A 22,235-nucleotide genomic window follows, 5' to 3' on the forward strand; every position below is an offset into this window, starting at 1 on the left:
TAAAAATTACTAATGCTATATCCCAGTGGATATAGTGGAGTATCATTAGCTACACAGATAATTTAATCAGGAGTCCAGAGAAGCTGCAAGAAATGGCTAAAAAGTGAGATTGTGGACTTGAACAAAACAAAAAATTCTTCACTAGTTGTTTTGCCTAACCCCATCAAGAGGAAAGAGAGTTCTCTGAACAAACACACCCCTAACAAGAGTTTTTTAGACACCACCCACAATTTCTCTGAAAAAAACCCAACCAACTTATTTGAAAGTTTCAATAGTACATTTCAGTGAGATGCTTTGTCCTGACCCTATGTTCAAACTCAGGTTCAGAGAACCATGACTTCTCTGCCATTCGCTGGAGACTTCCATTTGTTTTTATGTAAACCAACATATTTTTATGAAAATCATTGTATTACCTATAAATCATCGAGTTGTATGATTTTTACTGACGGATTTGCCTAACCATTTCTCAGCATCAGCTATGACAGTATTTCACAAGGCAAAGCAAAAGATTTGGAGAAATTTTCACAAGTCTAAAAGCTATTAAAACAAAGGGAACTAAATGTTCACACTCCTTCAAGAAGCACAGTAAGTTGGGATAGTCTGACACATAGACTGCAAAATAAAACACATCTGCATAACTCACAAATACCTGAGGATGCATGAATCAGTCGGGGTGGCTAGAAATAGATATAGTGTGATTTCAGTAGCAGTCAGAGTGCCATTAGTAAACCAAGCTTCAAAACTGTGAGTGGTCCAGGTATGTATATATTGAAGGTGTTCCATTCCTTGATATGTGTGCTTCCTGTAGCCAGAAAATGGTGGACAGAGATGCTGACCAGTCAGTTTGCACTACTGAGCAGTGTCCCAATGACAACAGGCTCTGCTGAGCTCCCTCCACGTTCCTGCTGGATTCTGTTCCTCTATGAGGGCCCAAAGCACAGCTGCTCTGGCAGTGGATGTCACCAAGCCTGGGAACATGAGGCATAGGCACCAAGCTGCACTATCTGTGAGCAATCAAGGGGGCATGCATAAGGTCTCAAAATCCATGCTTAACAGTGTTAAGCAAAGTCAAAGAAAAATATTAGGTGCTAAAATCACCACATTCCTTATATATTGTATCAGAAGTCTGTATGCTAAAAGTGCTCTAAACCTTTAACTCAAAATACATATTTGCCTTTTTTAGTCCTATATAATTATCTGCATTACTGCAGGTTGCCCATGTACACTCCCAGAGTTGATGTGAATTTTAAAAAGTACAACTCAGCCTTAATCAGTGGAAGTTCTCTCATAATGGCTTAATTCTCATTTCTCACTTAAAACATAGATCACAATCAGTATTAACAAAACTAAACTCAATTTAAAATAATCCAGAAATCTAAATTTACAAATATTGTGAGAGAGAAATATCTTTATCCTGTAATAGAGTAGAATAAGATTTCAAAAACAAGCTACAGTGATAAGACAATTCATTAAGGTCTTCAGCTTCATAAATGTGATATGAAGCAAGTGCTATGAATAGAACTGCATATGAACCAGCTCTTCAAATGTTTAAGAGTTGGTTCCAGCTCCTTAAATACAGACTGATGCTTATATTACCTCTTGGCCAGGTTCATGGCAGCAGATTTACAATAAACTTTAAATACTATGAAACAAACTCTCAAAATCTATTTTCATCATAGGCATCTCAACAGAAATGCTTTCTATCTATAAAAGACAGGCAGTAAAGCAAACTCCACATTAATTGCCCTTCTTTGTTCCAAAACAGAACAAGTTTCATTTCTACACAATCTGCAGTACATTTAATTCTGTCAACTGAATATTCTCTTGAAAGACACAAATTATCCTACTGAATTAACTCACAATCCACATAACCTCTTATCCTAAGGGGTTTGGCTCACATTTTCAGGAAGAGACCCTATGAACAGGCCAAACTGTCACTGCTGCCCACTGCTCCCAAAGTCCCATGGTCTACATCGGTTTAAGCAAGAAATTGATGCTTAACATTGTTTTAAGAACACAGCATACAGCTGTCAAGTCTACTAAGCTTCAATTCTGACAGCATTTTTTTTAAACTAGGTTTTAGCCTGATCTTTCCCATCAATCAAAACACCAGGTTCTACCCTACTTTGTGTTGCTGTCATCAGAAATGGAATTAACTGTCAAGCTACCATAGAATCTACTTATTCATCTGTAACTGAATATATACATGACAGTACAGACACAGTTGTTTCCATTTGTTCTTTAAAATCCCTTTAAAATACTCATGCTGTATATACCAAAAGGTAGAGGACATGCAGCATACTTGAAATAACATCTACAATTGATTATTTGGGTTAGCTGAAGGAAATCAATGACATATTATTTTAAAACAGATAATGTAATTTATGTGTAACCATCAAACAAGAATAACTCACAAATCCTCCCCAACCAGAACAATCAAAAACCCCACTTTCACCCCAACTGAAACCAGAAAATTTAAGTACGTCTAACAGACCTTGCTTATTGTATCTCTATGACCTTCCATCAAGTCCTTTTCAATTACTCTTCCATAAAATTTATAAATTGACTTTGCAACATAATGAACTAAATACTCCAACTTTAATATTTTGCATTCATACCAAAAACAATTAACAGTTTTTACAAATAGTGTTATTTACTAAAACAATTCTTGTACAACAGTGCAGTATATCTAAATATATACATATGCCAACATCAAAGGGAGCATCAAAACAAACAAAGCCAAACAAAAATGCACTTTGCTACTGTGTACACTTTATTAAAACCAAAGCAGACTGCAGCAGTTTTTTCTTTTTCATGACAAAGACAAAAATTATTTGGATTCCAGAACATGCAGGATAGAACAAAAACTCCTACCACCTTTTTGCCAAGGCAGCAGCATGAAAAGGGAACTTTAGATCTGCAATTTACATAGTAGCAAATGGAATGTCTTTAAACACAACCATCCTAATTTAAGAAACAAGGCTTCAAAAACGTACAGTGTTCTTTACATATTGAAGCAAAAAGTTCAAATGTCAAGGCCTTCTCCATGTTTTCCTATGGTGTTGGACAGTGTATGTATGAAGGTCAATATTCTTCACTGCAGATGAAAATGAGAAGGGAATAGCTGTAGTGTGGAGTTGACCAGCTTTACTAAGATTGAGTAACAGAGTAAAAAATGATTCTGCCTGCTGTTGGCAATGGAGGTTTTTATAACTTTTACCTATCTTTTTCTTTAAAAATATTTCTTCCGGTTTTTAACTGGAGAAATTATGCTCCCTTGTTCTTCAAAACAGATACATACATGCTCTCCAAAGGAAGGTGCAGTTGTGTAATTCAAAGTGCCAGTGTAGCTGCTCTAATTAGAGATGTCTTTTTTCGTACTGTGAACCCCAGCAGAGAAGGAATAAGGTAAGACCTTTGTATATAAAGACTGCACAGATATCTTTGAAATATAAGTGAAAAATAAAGTAAGTGATATTAGAGAAAATACAAAAAAAAAGGAGAATGAGGTATTAAGCAGTTCTCCAGTGTAAATCTGATGTTCCTGCCATCTAGAAGAAATCTGAGAACTATAGTAGCAGCCTAGATTCGATCAGCAAAATATCTACATGGTATTAGAAGCAAATCTATCTCTCTTACATCTAACCATTCGCAATCTGGCAGAATTTTCTGAAGTTCAGATTTATTTCAGTTCTTCCTGACTCAAAATTCATGAACAGTAACTGTAACATGAGGCATTATGCTGCTCCACACCCGTTGAAAAGCACGCAGGAATTCTGATATTTTTCTCCTTTTTACTGCTGTCTCTATATGCTTTGGCCAATGACATTACAGACACACATACACAGCACCAGTTAAACAGAGGTGGGAAAATACATTGTGACTGTTTCTGCAGTTGCACACTCTGGAACACACTGCCATGACGCCAGTACAGAAAATTTTTACACAGTACTCCAGTATTTTTCCTGGGAGGTTTTACAGTAAATCTTGACAGCTTTGTTATGAGATGATACAAATGGCTAAAAAAAATTTGCTTATAGAAGTGAAATGCACAGAAGGCACTTTCTAGAGTTTGCTCCAGTTCATGCTAACCAAACCACTGAAATATCCCTTCCAAAGTTAATTAGCATTTTCGTATTCCTTAATGAAAGGGTTAAGTAAAAAAGGGTTATACAAAATACCTTGAACACATTTTAGCCTTAAATTGACAATTTACATGTAAAGAAACAAGACATTAAAAAAACAGGTCTTCTATTGGACCATGAATAACATTTCCAATGATTCCTTACTTTCAAATAGTGTACATTCTAACACTTCATTTAATTGCTAAAAAGATTTTCCACACAGTAGCTGTGTGTGTACTTTCCCCTGCTCACTAACATTTCAGTGTTCAGTACCATAGTAAGGTAGAGCATAAGTGAACTTGGTCAAAACAATGCATAAACCAGGAATCTGAGAATAAATCATGGCAGAGAAGCACCAGCAATGGCATCTCCAGGTTCATGATAACAAACCAGCAGAGAGGAGGTGAGCTGAAGTATCATTTCTAAGCTATCAGAGAATAGGAGAGGATGGTTGCAGGAATTCATGCAATGACTGCATCAAGCAAAGTAGGAGAAGGCATCACTTCAGAGTGTCGAGCATACCCAACACAACCAAGCAGGAAGGTATTTTCTGATAAGAGAAAATCAACATGGAGCAACACAGCTCCAAATTCAAGGTAATCTGAAAATTTCACATAAAATGGAAAATGTAGATTGCAACAGAAACACTAAGAATTGGAACCTAAAATTATAGTGACCTACTCCACCAGCTGTAGACAATGAACTCTGATTCAAAGTCAATTAAAATTCCCAGCCTGCTACAGGAGATACCTTAGAGCAGTGACTTCAATAAAAGCATGAAGGAAAATAGAAAGTGTTTATCTTTTTTCACAACTTTTATTATATTGAATTTAAAGGGGCACTGAATTTTGGCAAGTGGTTTTTTATGGTCATGATGAACATGAAAGGTGATTTTAATTTTCATAAAAATGGATAAATGGCCAAAATAAACAAGTTGGAGAGCAGAAAAACTGTGATACACATAAGGTTCAAATGAGAAACCAGGATCTAGCATTTCTGTATATCAAGGAAAAACTTCAAAAATTTTAAAAACCATGACAAATTACTAACAAAAAGTATTTTTTTCTGGGTCATTTCTGTACAGAAGTTCCACCTGCCCTTATTAGGGAACATGTGACACAACACAAGAATACAATACTTAATATCAAAAAGACTATCTTGATGCTTCAAGCTTCCTCTTGAGTCAGGGACTACGAACAATGGAATAAAAAATTATTTTCACTTTTGTGTATAAATTACACACTTCTGTACACATTGAATATCTGATTTTGGAATAAGATACCTAATGCATAAAGAGAACACTATATAAATTATACTATAAGTCCTTTCTAAAGACATAACTTCTTCAACCCATAAAAAGTCACCCATGACACAGTATGTTGGATTATTATTCTTTCTTTAGTATTTCCTTTCAAATTCCACAGGCTTTTGTGATGACACCAAGTACTGAAATAATTAATGACAGTTTATGAGGATACTTAAAAATTTTAGAGAAAATAAATATGTGAAAATCCTAGACTTAGATCAATCAGCTGGCTAGAACATCCCCAACTGGAATAAATCAACCATGAACATGTTTTGTCAGAAGTTATGCAAAGCAGTCATCTGAAAGTATCTAGCAAAACACTGATGTCAATTAAAATAGTGAAACAAAGGTTAGGTAATTGTGAACAGATGCAGAAGTATATGGGATAACAGAGCTCATTTTATAGTATAATGTACAATTGCAACATTTAATTCCAGAAGCATCACACTAAAATACAGTACACAAAACAAACAACTTCTGACATACACACAGGACTGAAAGCAGATCTGATGTTGAAGCCATCTAGTATTGCTGTAGTGGAATTAGCGTTGCTGGAAAAGGCAAAACCAGGATGCATTACTAGATGGAATACAAACACAAAGTAACAACAGTCTTTGTACAAAAAACTCTGCTCAAGCACACCTGAAATGCTGCCTTCCATTACCATGTTTCTTTTGCAGCACCTCATCCACAGAAAGAAAATACCATACTTTACAAATCCATGTGGCTAAGTTACTGAGGAACACAAGGGTATAAAACAGCCTAATGCACGTTGCTGCAGAAGAGAATTTAAAGTAAACTAAAAGTGGATTTAGATGAGATGCCTCCTAAACTATTCAAACTATAGAAGGGCTAATAAACTCAAGTGGTACAACTGGAAATTGAAACAGACGTTTAAGGCAGAAGTGTTTGTGTTAGAACAGTAAACAGAACAAATTGCTAAGCAAGGCCACAAGAGATAAAACGAAGCCCTGAAGGTTTGGTCAGCAAAGTGATTTACATGTCCATAATTCTCCATGTTCTAATTAAGAAGACTTGAATAAAATAGTGTAATTCATGTTGTGTGTCCAGTTTAAAACTCCATTGTTTCTCTTTCAAATCAATTCCTCTGTCTGTCTTTGGTGTAATCTCTACCAACACACATAGTTCTGGTTCTCACTTTAAAAAACAACCTGGAAAAATAAAATTACATGCTTCTCATGATAAAATGCAAGATCTTGATCTGTTTCATGGTCCCATGATAAGTTAGCAGCCTCTGAATAGTAGTTTTAAGTTAGTAATTATGTCCAAAGCAGAATCATAATTTGCTGTTATCCCCCCAAATCATTTTCTAGTTAACAAATTTACTTTGGTTGATAAGCAATCTAATAGTCATGATACACTTGTGTTCAATTCAAGAAGTAGTGAAACTTGTCTAAGTTTGTAAATTCATATATAGACCTTAGCTTGTAATTTTAACCATGATATGCAGAATTGCTGTTTTTCCTGCACTGGAAAAAGACATTGCATCTGTCTTAAAACTAGACATGAAATACGGTTGTCAGTTCATGATTAAAATAAAATAGTAAAGCAAATTATTTTTAAACATTGTGTTAAATATATTCACATGACCACCATAGTTATACGAAATGGGCACTACTGCAATCACACACTATATGTACATAACATATATGCCACAACAGTTTGCAATGGTTGAGTTCTCACAAACTAGCCAATTTAACCATACATAAATAATCTTGTACCAATTTTTAGGCATTTTAAAAGGAATTAAATTTCCTAAATATATCAGTTCCTCCGCAAAATTAAAAAAAAAAAAATCCTAAAAAGTCAGTGCAAATTGAACTTGTTCACCAAGAGAGATTCTTATTAAGCTGAGGATAAACAAAGTTTAAGAGACTAAATGAAGAAACTCAGAATCGCCAACCGCCTTTAGCAGAGGTTAAAGAAGATTTGGAATCAGAAGTCCTGGATCCTATAGCAGAGCCTTCTGTGAGTAACTATGCTGTGGCTGTTGAGGTGGTGGAGGCTGTGGCTGTTGTGGAGGTGCTTGCTGACTGCCTGATGTCTGTGGCAGAGCCGTAGGTGCTAAGTTATAGTTTGGCACCTGGGACATATTAGTTCCAGCATTCTGATAAGCAGCAACATCAACAGTACCAGGTGGTGGACTGTACACTGAAGGCTGGTTAGAGTAGGTACTTCCAGCAACAGAACCAACCATTGCACTGGGGAAAAAAAGAAAAAAAAAAAAAAAAAAAGAAAAAATATTTAAAGTAGAATTACCAAAAATTTACCAACAGCAAAACTTTATTGCTTCTTCAGTTGTTCTATTTATAAACACAAAAATCTTCTATATCTGGACACATTGCATATTTAAAACTGTAGCCAATGAGTGTTCCCATTAAAACTCAAACACACTCCTCTGATTTAAACATACAATAAACACTCCCAATGAATTTAAAATTAGACCATGAATCTGTACTTGTGGGTTTTTTTAAGGTGCAACATGGAATATCATCTATTTTCCATTCTGTTCATGAAAAAAACACAAAACCCAGCAAACTGTTTTAAATAGCAAAACAAGTCAGATGAATATGCAGAAACTCACTTTATCATTGTATGCTTTACTAGCCCAAATTAAAACCTTTGAGGACAAAGACTAACAAATACATTAATGCCTCAAGACGAATGTCTCTCCCAACTTTTTAGAATAAAATAACTTTCCACAGAGAGTAAACAAAAACAAAAAACCTAAACAAACAAAAACCAACTAACAAAAACCCACCAACCTTTTCACAATATAGGTAACTTAACCAATACTTAGCATCTTTGGCCATCTACCCAATGTACTACTCTAACTTCCTTATTTGGGTAAAATGTATAAGCTTTAGTAAGTATTCATAGGCTATTCACTTCATTCCCAAAATGAGCAGAATTCTCCCCAGTCTTCTGTGGTGAGATATTTGACAAAGGAAGTAGAATATACGTTCTCAGAAATTATACAGAGCTAGCCAGAGCAGCAGATAATCTTTAACATTAAAAGTATATTAGAAGTTACTTACTACTACTAAATCATGTCTGTATAATTTTCTCTGTTTTATAGAAAAAAGTATAGAGCTATATAAATTACATATTTCCTATATAGAAAATGAAAAATTAGATAAAAATTGAAAAAATAATAAAACAATAAAGTAATAAAAAAGTAGTTTTTACCAAATACATGACACCAAAAATAAGCACTCTGGAAATAACTGCACTAAAGTATTGTTCAGTTGCATTTATAATTATACTCCTGTAATTTAAAAAAGTAATTAATAAGTATACTCCTGTAATTTAAAATTTCTCTGTTGAAATTGATTTAAACTTGAATAGAAAAATATTTAAATTTACTTTGTGTAAGATGTCTGTGCAGGCTGACCAGGAATTACTGAGCTGGCAGATGGAGTAACTGTGCCTTGGCTGAGAGAAGGGAGCTGTTCTGGAGGAAGGTTGTAACCTTGAATGTGGCCCATCTGTGCACTCCCTGCCACCAAATATGCATTACCTTGAGTTTGCCCCGGATAAACCTAGGAAGTTAAATAAAGATTAGAAATAAAATATAAGAAAATTTGCTATTTAATATCTGACTTTAGAACATCCTCTCAAATCGTTTAGTTTCCTTTTTTTTTTTAATAATCATAAAGAGCATTTAGCATTAAATTACTGAAGTTAAAAATGGTAATTCTTTCCTAGCATCATTTTCATGTTAAATTATCTATGAGTAGATAGGGAGAAATTGTACTCCTTTGGTTATTTATTTTCTTTGATGCAAAGCCATGGCTGTTTTATTTTTTAATTTATGCAACTTAAAGCCCAGGATAGGCTTTTTCCTTGATCAAAAAGAACTGAACAGAAAAACACTAAAAGCGTTAAAACCCACAAAAGAAGAGCACTCAAAACTTTTAGCTTAAAACAAACATTTTTGTTTTTATTTTTTTACATACTGTACAAAAACCTGAGACAAAACACTGCTTAGTCAGTGTGAACTTGATAAGGTCAATGGCTATTAAAGGTTACATCCATACCTGAGAGCCAGAAACACCAGATGACTGCATGTAGTACTGCTGGTTTTGTAGTTTTGCGTACATGGAATACATTGGGTCCTCATTCACCAATTTGTTATACAAAGAAAGAGCCTCCATTGCTTTAACATTGAGCTCTGAAAGTTCTGAATGTTTCCTAGAAAATATATTTTACAGTTCATTCTACAATTTAGATAACTTTAGTATAGGATAGACAAAACAGAGTAATTTCATGAGGTATGTTAAGTAACATTTTCTTATTGTGAAGTGATGCCTGACAAGTGCCAGAGAGTCAAATGGTACGACACTATAAATTATTATGCGACTATGGGGAAAAAAAAATCTTCAGATCTCTTCTCAGAGAAACTACTAATAAATACACTTTTTTTCCCCCCAGTATTCACAGAAATTAAGATACTATCAAGTTCCAACTCTGGTATTTCTAAGAATGAATTTTAATTTCAGTCAATGCACATGACATTTCTTTTTACCTGTCTATATCTTCCAATTTTTCATCTATGAGAGGTCCCATCTGGTGGCACATTGCTAGAATAGAAAGACATTAAAATATATCAGAGTAAAACATTTCCATACTGCAAAGCCAGAAAGCAATTTTAAAAAATAGATAAAAATAGATGCTAGTCCAATTTTATTTTAGTTCATTACTATAATCTCTATGCCAAAAAAAATTTTAATAACAGAGGTAGCATCATGAACAATTTAAGAACGAGACCCAGCTAAAGTTTTTAGTAGTGGTACAATTTTAAAAGTATATTTTAAAATAAAAGTCTGGTATCTGAATTGTCAGTTTAAGCCTATGTTCTGTCTCATAACTGGGAAGTTTCCTTTCTTCCTTTTCCAAATTCCATTCAAAACTTTTTTGTGCATCTGTCAACCTAAGTAAAATGATCTATAACGCCTCTATGAAGAGGCAGTCTGAATAATTTGATGCTAAAAGAGTAGAACAATTTGTAGCACTCTATGAGGTATTTGTTGATATGCAACTCCTCCAGAAATACATATGCAAGTGAAAAGCATGTGGGACACCCACAGGTCTATCCTAAACCTTCGTAGTATTTCTGCTTCCTCTCATGAAATCTTCCTGACACTCCTTTCACCACTCATGATGTGCTACTCTATGAAGGAAAAAAATAATGGGTGAATATGATTGAATTAAGTATTTATGTGTCTTGAAAAGGAAAGTAATATAGGAAACAGTTTTCTTTACAGAAAAGTTGATTTGTTTTAAGTTAACATTTTGCACTTTGGTCTCATAAATGTGGGAACAAGAAGTTAGAAGATAATTACGGCTCGGGCACTTTTCTCAGGCATGCTTCTCACATGCACATGAAGCTGACGTAGTTTCAGCTTAGTTTCAATTTGCTTTGATACAGAAAATTACCAGTGAGGAAAACAACAATGAAAATACTCATTCCTTTTTGTTACCCTCAAGATGAAGCAATTCTGGGAGGTCTGGCTGGTCATCAGATGGATCAGCACTTTGTAACATCTGCAAGAGTTGGTCCATTTTATCCTAGAACACAAATTGTATAATTAGGGCAAAAGTGGCAGCAAGGCAATTAGCCCTTTCAGGATAGTAAACTAAAGCAGCTGTTCACAACAGCCATTTTGATGTCTTGGCACTTGCCAATCAACTAGACTAAGTTTAAGGAAATACAAATGATACAAGATACTACTTTACAGAAATGAAGATGCTTGAACAAGGAAAAGCCAAATGAGGAAAAAATAGTGGTAAGAAGTGGAATGTGCAGAATACTCCTTTATTCCTAAAAGTCCTTCTAAACATGTATTATTTTCTGAGCAGGTCCTATTTTTTCAGCCTAGTTATTACATATGCAATACCACCACCTAGTGGGATTAGTGGAAATGTTTTGACAGAATACATTGAGAGAGTACTTCAAATTCACTGAAAAGCAATTTTAAGTGCATGAAGCCTATTCAGTACGTGAGCCATGTCATTACCAATGTATATGGAAGTGTTGTTTTAAGATGTTTGGATTTACATCAAGCATTAAGTCAAGCTTAAATAAGGAGTTCAAGTGCAACCCTTTTATAATAAAAATATCAAAGGTTAGAAAATAAACAGGCATAAAGTCTTTGAAAAATGTGCCTTGGAGTAGACTATATTGGTTAAAGTACCAAAAGCATTACATGTAAATTATTTTAATCATTTATTAGCTGAACACTATCAAATAAATAGTCTTTTCCACACTAAGTTATATAGGTTGTATGAAACTAAAAAAAATAACATCACGTTTTGTCCTCCTTAAACCACGGAAAAGTGGGGAAACATCAAATTAACTACTTCCTTAAAAATTAAACTGTGGCAAATTTAAAAACAAAAGAAGATACTAAACCAAAAATCAACAATGGACTCATGGAAAACAAAAGCTGGCAGGCACCTCAAGGCAAGCCTCAGATAATCTATTTCAGCAGGTTACAAACTATTATCTCTTGGGAAGAAGTTTTTGAGATGGGACTTAAATAGGACTTTCAGGAAGGCAGGAATTGATTTCTCATTTCAAAAAACAATGACAGAGCCCAGGTTGAAGGAAAAAAAACAAAACCCCAAAACAAACAAAAAACAAAACAAAACTAAAAAAAAACCAAACAAACAAAAAAACAAACAGGGGAGAAACATCCTGGACGGCATGTTCCTGTAAACCCTACAGGATCACTGTGGTGAGATTGTAAATATCTTACTAAATATTACTTACAGAGGAACAGAAATTCAGACTTTTCAGGGACAGAAAGAGATCTTTCCATCTGAGGATAGACAGTGTGGTTTTACTGGAAATAAATCTAAGTGAGCAGCCAAGATGGCTATCTCTATGGTATCCTGAAATACTTTAAGCAAAGTTTGAAAGTAGATGTGCCAATCAACATTAAGATTCTAGCTTGGAAGTAAACAGATGTACAACACCCGAGTATGGCCCTAAATGGAAGGCAGTTCCAAATTCAGTTTCAGAAATTCCTAAGAATTTCCTTAATTCCTTCAAGACCCCTAAACAAAAGAGAATATTGCAGATTTATTTTATTACTTAAAAGAAACCTTTCTTTCCATTCTCTTTTTATCATATTGTTGACATACAAGATGAAATGGTTAAACACTGCATATTTAAATGTCTCAGCATTTAGTACCAATCAGTATTTTTACCATGCTTACTTCATCAATATAAACTGGTTCTGGCTCAGGTTCTATTGTCTCTACTTGAACTTCATCACTGAACTGCACTGTTTTCTTCTCAGTTTTCACTGTAAGATAAACAGTCAGATTTAATTTTTAAAAAGAAAAATTATCAGTGGCATAAACATTATATAACTAATATATTGGCTAGGTTCTTTGCATTTGAAACCTCTACTGTGAAAATTTTAAAAATTAGTATTTTATTGACATTTGAAAGCCACAGACCTAAATAATTTTCCACATTGTAAAAAAATAGATCACACAAGCTCAGCAGAAACATGTTTTAGTAAGTAAATGGCTTTATCATAGTCTCCCTGCACATAATACACACATTAAAAAGTCATCAGGATAAGAGACTCAGAAAGAGTGATTGGAAACAATAGGGCTAGCAAGTCAAATTTAAGATAAAACTGATAAAATAATCTATGACAAACTGAGCCTCCTTTTCTCCAGAGCAAAGTACACAACCCAAAGGTCTCAAATTTCTCTACTCCTTCTTCACCAAATTCTATATGCAAAGCATCTCATTCCTCAGTAGTGAAGACTAGTACAAAAAAGCTCCATGTTTAGCAAAAAAGCCAAGTACAACTCTTATTATACACTCTTATGAGATAGTCTTAACATAGCACAAATGACTGCTACAGGATGTAATTCCACTGACCTGCTTATACTTGTAGCACCCTCAGATTGAGATCACAGAAGATTAATCTTGCAAACCCACAAGATTTACAGAAATAGGCTCTAGAATCTTGAAGTCTTGTCTAATATTTAGTATTTTTATTAATATTTAAAGTAGATTGGATGGATATAAATAGGTAAAAATAAATAAGCTGCATGCAGAAAATCCTTCTGTCCACTATGCACATGTACATACCTACAGTATGTAGGTTTCTGGAACTGTTAAAACACTGGTAATCTGTCTCCAAGTCCTATCTGCCATGGGGCCTTCAGTTTCATCTCAATTAGACATGCACCATTGCAACTGGATAAAAAGGTGATTTGGAAAAAACGCTGGTGTTGCCCACGTTTATCTAGGTGTCAATGGAGTGATTCCATGAGTCTCAAAGAAGCTGCTGACAAAGGCAGCAGCAGACAGCAGCATTTTTCAGCAGAAGACAGTTTGGGCAAGCTTGGTCTGACTGTTGTTTGTGATAGCATAGCAAGGGCTCCTCTGTTTTACTTCAATTATCACATTAATTTGCAAGTGAACTCCTTCATAAGGGAAAGGAAATCACCCATGAGCCATGGCAGGGTTAAACATATATAGATAAATGTAATGTTACTTACTCATTTCAGGTTCAGCAGAAAGGTCAGCTGTTACAAAATTAGATGGAAACAATCCTATACCCTGATGAGTTTCACCTTTCCACCAATTTGGATCACTAAAGATTAAAAATAAATAAATAAAGCACTCATCCATCAGAAATCCTATACTCACATGGAACTTTCCTAGGAATTGCACAGTAAAGACATTTATATTACTAGCATATAAATATAATTTGTATATATGCAGAGATCTTTACAGAATAATTTTTATGCAAATACATTTATTTGTAAGAAATCTAGGAGATAGCAAAATAAAGTACTAACACAAAAATATGTTTCCATTCATTGTATGTCAAGGTATGCTGCTACATAGAAGATAAAATTATTTCTAATTAATTTTTACAGTTTAAAATAATTCTAGTAGGCATTCTATATAACTTACCTGTCATCAAGGATAGTTATAAGTTCTCCAGCTTTAAAAGTTAGTTCGTTATCTTCAGCAGCCTCAAAATCGTAGATTGCACGAACCTTTCGTCCCTCGTGTTTGTGGTTTGTTAAAAGGCTTGAGGTGCTTGGATACAAACTGGAAAGTGTTGTCTGCTGTTGCCTTTGTTCTTTTAGTGACAGCTCAATAGCTACAAAAGAAGAGTTACTCAGATGAAAATTCCCTATAAAAATGGGTTGATTGATATGAAAATTTAATTCTGTGAAAACTTTTAGTATAATTCTATTCCTGTTGCATTTTAATGACTTTCTGTCTTTCTCTTAGAATTAATGAAAAATAACAAAGAGAGAGCAGAATTCTGCCTATGAATTTACTGAGGCTCCCAACACGGACAGGATAAATAAATAGCACTTAAGCACAAATAGAATAACTACACAAAGTCATCCAATTGTTATTATTATATTATTGTTACAACTTTGAACAGATGTAAAATATTTACATTCTTACTTTACATCTTACACCGTGTTGAACTTTCCCAGCTTGCTTGAAACATTAAAAAGATGCTGTTGTTCCAGTGCACACTGGTTCTCTGTTAGACTTTAGCCTGGATTCACAGAATCAGATTTACACAGATTGGGTGAGGTTGGAAGGCACCTCTGGAAGTCATCTGGTCCAATCCCCTATTCATGCAGGGTCACCACAGCTGACTGCCAAGGACAACTTTTCAATATCTTCAAGAATAAAGACACCATGACACCTCTGGGAAAGCTGTGCCAGTACTTGGTCACCTTCACTCTAAAGTCCCTCTTTAATTCATAATTGACAAAATTATTTTTGCTTAAACAAGCAAAAATTTGCCCCTTCCTTATTTTCCTCCCTGCCATTCCTTGAATAATTTCACATTTCTGCGTCATTTTCAATTAAGCTTGACTGAGCAGAGAAGTTTCTCTCATAATAAACTCAGCTCGAGTTTGTAGAAAAAAATGATCATATTTAAGAAGGGTCAGGGTGGATACAAACATTATGAAACTCATGCAGATATCCATGACATAGATCTCTTTAAAAGTAGACTTTGGTGGATTGACTATTGAAGAAACCATTAGTAACACATACAGTGTTACTGAACACAATGGCTAACGTTCATTTAAATAAATCAATATGCATCATGTCAGTAAATAAATGCACTCACCTTTAGCTAAATCCTCCTCTTCCTTTTTGGTGGCTACTGTACCAGGATCTTTGGCAACTAGAGCTGGACTTGCTTTTGCCTGTTCAGCAGCCTAACCAAAGTAAAAGATGCAAAAATGAATCCAGCAAAAAACTGACAGTGCGTTAAGTTCATCACTTTGTATTCATCTAATATATATAAATATCTAAAGTAGTTGAGAACATTTCACTCCTCAAAGAAAAGTTTAAGATAGTTTTCATTTTGTTCGCCAAACATTCTAGAATTCAAGAGTACAAACTATAAAATACAGAGCTGAGGATAAAAAGAATTTGTGACAACAAAAAGCAACCACAAAAATCTAATATACCTGTGAACCAATAGCTGGGAAAGTAACTCCTTGCTCCTTGAGATTTTTTATCATAGCAGATATTAAACTAAGCTGTGGGTCATTCTTGAACTCATCAGTCCATTCCACCATAAGGGCTTTCAGCTTTTCACAAACTTTTGGATGACCCTGCACAGACAGTAAAAAACAGTTAAATAATGTAGGAATCTGATCTTAATTTCAAGTAATTGCATGTTACTGTCAATATAAAACATATAGAAACTTTATTTTGTAGTCAAGTTTAGCACTCAGTCTTTATTAGAAAGTGAGAATAATACATCAGACTTCTGTTTGTACCAGTACAGTACATGCTAGGCCCAAAATAAAGTAAAATAAGATTACATAGAACCCTGTTTTATCTCCATTTCATCATATTTGTATTTAGTGTTTTACCATATTATTTAAAGTGAAAATAAAGTAGTTTATTTAAAAACTAACAAACCACACCTCCCCCAAGCAGAATACCTGTGTTAACTAGTATGAAGTGGCATTCAGGAAGTTCTGAGAGCCACAGCCTTTAGAATAATCTTCTCTCTATCTAATTTCACCTATAGGTAAAATGTATAAATCAATGCAATACATTACCTTATTCAACACATTGCTTACTTCACTGGCAAAATCTCTCGAACAGACTTCTAAATGAAAGATTTTGCCACAGTTTGATACACACGCTCCTAGAAGCTAATGAAAGAAAGATTAAAACTTAGAGATTTTTTTGCAATGTAACTTTTCAGGAAGAAAATTAATTACATTAAAAAGAACCTACTGTTAATGCTTGCATAGCAACGTGCGGATCTTTATGGTTCACTCTCTTCATAATAGAGCGGAGGCAATCTTTAGGCCTAAAAAACACAGGATAGCTTAAAAATATGTAATGGAATAAATATTTCCTATTGCACACATGACAATGCTTACAACATTAACAAAGATGTCCTCAACACCATAAATTAGTTTGTAGTTTATTTTTAAATTTTTTTTAAATACAAATTAAACACCAGAAACAGTTGTAGCCATTTCTATCTGTAGGATTTGTAGCTCTCTTAATTATCAAAACCCCTCAGTAATTAATATTACCTCTTGTACTTTAAGCAAATTACTGTAAATACTCCAGAAATGCATAAAATCCCTTACAATTAAGAGAACTGGAATTCTCTATGCTCCATGAACCTACTCTTCTATATTTCACATATATATGCAAGAATATTTCCTTACATACTGATTTACCAACACCTTTTTGCTACTTTTATTTTGAATTACCATCATGTACCTCAGAGTCTCTTTTAATCTACAGAACAGCATTTATAAATAAGACATATAATGATTCAATAATTAAAAAAAAAAACCTGTAAGACAATCTACATCAAAGTTTCAAAACAATTAAATACAGAATTCAAGTCTTACCTATGTTGTGGTAGACAAAAATAACACGAAAAGCAACTCAACAAAGAATTTGAAAGGGCATTTCAGAGTTTAGCATATTAAAAGCTTTGTGACTTTCTGATACTTTGTTCCATCTATAAAGTAGTGCAAAGCTAAACCAGGCTGAGGTAGAAATTATCATGAGTATACAGTCATTATCTGTTGAATATACCAGAAAAAACAGCCCTGGAAGAGGGTAAGTAGAAAAAGAGGAAAAGAGAAAGTAAATCTAAACTAAGAGATTTTTTTTACACATTTACGGAGTTCAACATTTATAGCATGGTTGTCTTTGGAAGCAAAAGTATTTTTCTGTTGAACTGATATCCAAAAATTAACATGAAACTCAGGTATAAGTTACACCATTGCTTGGCTATACTATATTTGGCAGTGTCTACATTTTACAGAAATGTCCACCTCATATTTAGTGGCACTAATTTTAGAAAGTGCTGTCACACAACACAAGTACATATCATTCAGTGTATACCTTTATATACCAATTATTACAGATGAAGGCTTTAAGGCAAGTACTGCCTTTTATCTACTAAATATCCTAGAATTCTTGTGTGTTTAGTTTAATTGAGAAAGAATACAGACTAAAATTCTTAGAAATAACTGCTTTCTCTAACCATTAGCTGATGAACAGCATTAACAATGTTCTATGACTGCAAGCTCAAAAAAGTACTTGCCCATTGTGAAGCCAGTATTTATAAAGGCAGGGTGCAGGATCTAGAGCTTACCAGTTCTGGAACAGGACCATTAACATACGATTTTTTTTTACAAAGGAATCCAAAGTCTTATTAGAAGTAATAAGAACGCCTCAAAGCCAAATTATCATCCCCACGTCTCAAGTACAATCTACTTGTTCATATATTTAACAGTAATGATCAATACTTGAGTGTTCAATGTTTTAAAATTAAGACTCATATGTTAAAAATAAGAATTTTTTTTATTACATGTAGATAAAGAAAATAATCCGAGTGTACCAATCTTTAGTCACCAAGGGTAAGAACACGTATTCTAGACAGGCCTGTAATTCTTATTTTTACTTCTAAATAATTCATCATTTAGTGTGCAAATTATGAGAAGCACTATGCAGAAACCAGAGGGAAGCATGCACTATGAGTGTAGATATATCTACTTATTAGGCATCTCTCCAAATCATACAATACAAATATTCAGCCACAGTTCCACTCAAATGATGCTATGAATTTCAGAGGCACCACAAGGAGTAGCAATAACAAATAAGTAGAGTGAAAATATGGCAAGATACAATCGAAGCTATGTATCATACGTGGCATCATATGGCATCACATACCAATATATACAGAAAATGTTCACAGTGAATTTCAGGTTTAATTTTAGAAAGCAGAAAAAAATTCTGATTGTATTGTATTTAACAAGGACACAAGCAGCAGCATTTGCAATCCAAAATACTACTTTGCACAAAACACTTCTGATATGTTCAGGAATGTATTGTTCATTTACAGTCTAAGGTAACTCCGTGGGACTCAGCTTTCTTCTTTGCTCCTTCAGAAACAGGCTGGTCATAAAGCTTCCTGGTCAGCCTGATAGACATACACTGCAATTACAATGTAAAATGCTACCAAGATTGCATAATTTGAGGGGGAAAAGATGGAAGACACATCGGAAAACTATCAAGTAAGCAGTTTTGCTGTTCTCTCTCTTGCATGAACAGGCACAAAAGCATCCAAAGAAGAAAAAGCTAACCAGAACACTGACTTGCTGAGGCAGTGATTAATTCTTAAGGGATCAAGATAAAGTTAGGCAAGCAGCAATATGGACAAACCATTTCTCAATGACTATTTTCCAATACCCACCCCCAGTGGGAGTGGAGAGTGCTGCAACGAACATTTTTATTTTCTCAACCTTTGGTGTAGTCTCTCAGCCACTGACTTCATCTTTTTTCAGCCATCATTTTTTTTAAATTAAGCAACTTTTCTGGAAAAAAACTGAAATTGTGATAGTTTCAATGTAGACTGATATGTCTTATGAAATAAACAGTACAACTGTCCCAAAGCCAAATGCAAACACAATTAGAGTTAGGAACTGGCTAGCACTGAAACGACTGAAGAAGGGAGGCATCTTTGCTAAAATACACCATACCTGTCCTTTAATTTTTCCTTTTATTCTGCTCAATGAACCATTCAAATTTTCAAATTCAATAATGTTATTTTATTCTGAGATTATAAACAATAGAGTCAGTTTTGTAAGCATTTTCACTGCAGAAAAGCAACACTATACAAAAGTCCTTTCCTGTAGTCAGATCTAAAATGTCAGTCAAATACACAATCTTAGAATATCCTGAGTTGGAAGGGACCCCCAAAGATCATCGAAGTCTAGCTCCTGACTCTGCACAGGACAGCCTCAAGAATCACACCATGTGATTAAAATTTTAAAAATAAACAAGTTTTCAAGAATGCTGTACAAAATCAGGAGACAGAAAGGATTGCCTCTAACAGTAAAACATTTGCTTTAATCATGCTTCTATGTTGAAAAGGCAACTTGCTCGCTGAGCTAATATTGGCAAAAAACAGGATGCAAACAATGTGATGGGCAACTGCTAAGCTGTATGAGATCCTAAAGGAAATTCAGAGATTAAAAAATGTGTGGTCTCATCATTAGACAAATTTTAGATCATCTAAAAACCTGATATGTGAAATGTGCAGAAAGTGTTAATTCTATACTACATAGAATAGTACTTCATATAGACTATCGTAAGTAAGTCATATTGTTAAAATATTTACATGTTTTCTGTCTCTCCTGTGTTTTCTATAAAAATTCTAATAACAACTCTAATTTTGAAATACACAAAAAACCAGAGAAAGCAGTAAAAGAGAGAGATTCAGTGGAATTCTAACTTGCTAAAAATCTGGTTTAGTTCTTTGGATTAAAGGAAGCAAGATAACATTTCCATCAATTTGCAATTCTCCGTATGGGAAGTATGACCATGTAAAAAATAACAGTAGCAATTACGTTATGGAACCGTAACTAATTTATCTTATGAGAAAATACAACACCTTTGTAGCATAACAGTTTTCCAACAATGAATCTGAATATCAACAAATTGGCAGACAATGTGCTATACCAGAATGTTACTTAATGAATAAGTTTTTCTAGGCTGCTGTGGCTTCAGGTGTAAGGTAACACAAATCTAGAATGCTGCAGGATGCAATGGAGCTTACAGACTGCTATAAAGAAAATCCACAAAGGAGAGATTTTGTAATCTAAACTTCTGCCAAGAACAGTAACAAACAGCTTGTACTGGAGCAAAATTGGTTAAAAGATTAAAGCCAATCCCAGTTAAGAAGACTTGCATCTTTGTCAGAGGAACTTAAACTGCAGGAGAATTTCAAACAGCTAAGCACATCCCATTTAAACTTCTTAATGGTAAACATGGTCTTGCTTTACCTTGCTACTGCATGTCATAATCCATCAAAAACAAAGAAACCCCATTCTCAGCAAGTTTTAACAGAATCTGAATTTAAGCAACAAGTCAGCTGGCAGCCTATTACAAGCAGGATAAATATTACAAAGGTTAAAGTCCCACTTTTTTTTTAATAAAACAGTTTTATTAAGAAAAATACTAAAATACAAACACACAAAAGAAAAAGACCAAAATCAACACCAACAAACCTCACAAATCCCAACAGAAATTAAGCTGCACATTACCAGAAGAGCTCTAGCTTTGTCTGTACTGCTGTCTCTTGCAGGTACACACATTTAAGCACTGTTCAGGCTATGTTGCTGTAAGACTAAATTTTATCTATGGAAAGGCTTTCAGTGATTAAATAGAATACTGAAACACTCAATAATATAGTTAACTGTTACAAGCTCAGTATCAACATGCTCAAAGAACAGAAATTCAGTTTTACATATAAATATTAATATGAAACATTATTAACAACTTGCCAGCTGTTATCTTAACTACAGTTACACACAACAGCACAAAAGTCTCAATATGCTGTTCTATTTTTAAGTACTCCACCAGAGACCATCTCTAATCCTAAGGAATAAGCTCATTTGCAAACCTGTCCTTTGCAACAAAAGTCCAAGGTGGGACTTTGCTCTCTGGCATCTCACACTGTTTCTGGCAGTTTTACAAGTCATTCTTGGAGAAGCCTTTCACAGCAACAGTGGGAAAATTCTCTTTTTGAGTCTGTTCCTTACCTGAACTGTTACAAGGAATACTTTGAGAAGGTATATTTAAAACATTTCCAAGTCCTAATACTACACTGACTGAAAGCACTAGAAATACACTGAAATAATGTCTTTAAAATGCACTTTAGTTGCTAGCTCAAATTATCTTTTCTTGTCCAAAAAGTTCATTAATAAATTCTATGAAAGAGCTCAGTAAATATTAAAAAAGGCAACTTTAGCAGCCCATATCAAGATGTGTTTAATTTAGTACCACATCTTCAAAATGTATATTTATCCAAGACCTGATGACAGAGAATGGCTTCTGAAAACAAGGGGAAGAAACACAAAGCCTTGTTGTTTTCTGTGACACTGGTGGTCTGATGGCAAGAACAATGGAGGGAAGTGGATCCTTTATACCTTGATTTTAGCAAATTTTTGACAGCTGATACAGCTGAAGCCCTTGTAGTGTCCTTATAACACAGCTGATGAAATATGGTCTGGATAAAGGTGGGTAGAAAGCTGGTCTCCCAGGCTCAAAGAGTTGTCACCTGTAGTGCAGATTCCAGCTAGCAGGCAGTGTCCTTCAAGGATTTCTGCTGGGACCAACAGTGCTCTCAGTAACTTACTGACCTGAGCAAGCTGAAGGAGAATAATCAATATACTGGAGAGCTTGGCTAATGTTCAGATGGACCAAGACA

At 34.4% G+C, this 22,235-nt stretch overlaps 1 protein-coding gene across 1 annotated transcript in view; it reads right to left on the reverse strand.

The window, feature by feature from the left end:
• Positions 1-5,503: 5,503 nt before the first annotated feature.
• STAM (signal transducing adaptor molecule) overlaps positions 5,504-22,235 on the reverse strand; it is a 28,750-nt gene continuing 12,018 nt past the window's right edge. The window contains exons 3-14 of the mRNA XM_014893272.2: positions 16,727-16,802; positions 16,546-16,641; positions 15,943-16,089; positions 15,597-15,687; positions 14,405-14,597; positions 13,984-14,078; positions 12,676-12,764; positions 10,935-11,022; positions 9,980-10,034; positions 9,492-9,645; positions 8,818-8,993; positions 5,504-7,652 (exon numbers count right to left, since the gene is read on the reverse strand). Of these exons, the coding sequence (XP_014748758.2) occupies positions 7,403-7,652; positions 8,818-8,993; positions 9,492-9,645; positions 9,980-10,034; positions 10,935-11,022; positions 12,676-12,764; positions 13,984-14,078; positions 14,405-14,597; positions 15,597-15,687; positions 15,943-16,089; positions 16,546-16,641; positions 16,727-16,802 (1,510 nt within the window). The 3' untranslated portion in view covers positions 5,504-7,402. The remainder of the gene's footprint in view (positions 7,653-8,817; positions 8,994-9,491; positions 9,646-9,979; positions 10,035-10,934; positions 11,023-12,675; positions 12,765-13,983; positions 14,079-14,404; positions 14,598-15,596; positions 15,688-15,942; positions 16,090-16,545; positions 16,642-16,726; positions 16,803-22,235) is intronic.

The sequence above is a fragment of the Sturnus vulgaris genome, chromosome 1 (genome assembly GCF_052056855.1).
Source record: "Sturnus vulgaris isolate bStuVul1 chromosome 1, bStuVul1.hap1, whole genome shotgun sequence".
In the NCBI taxonomy this organism is placed as follows: domain Eukaryota; kingdom Metazoa; phylum Chordata; class Aves; order Passeriformes; family Sturnidae; genus Sturnus; species Sturnus vulgaris.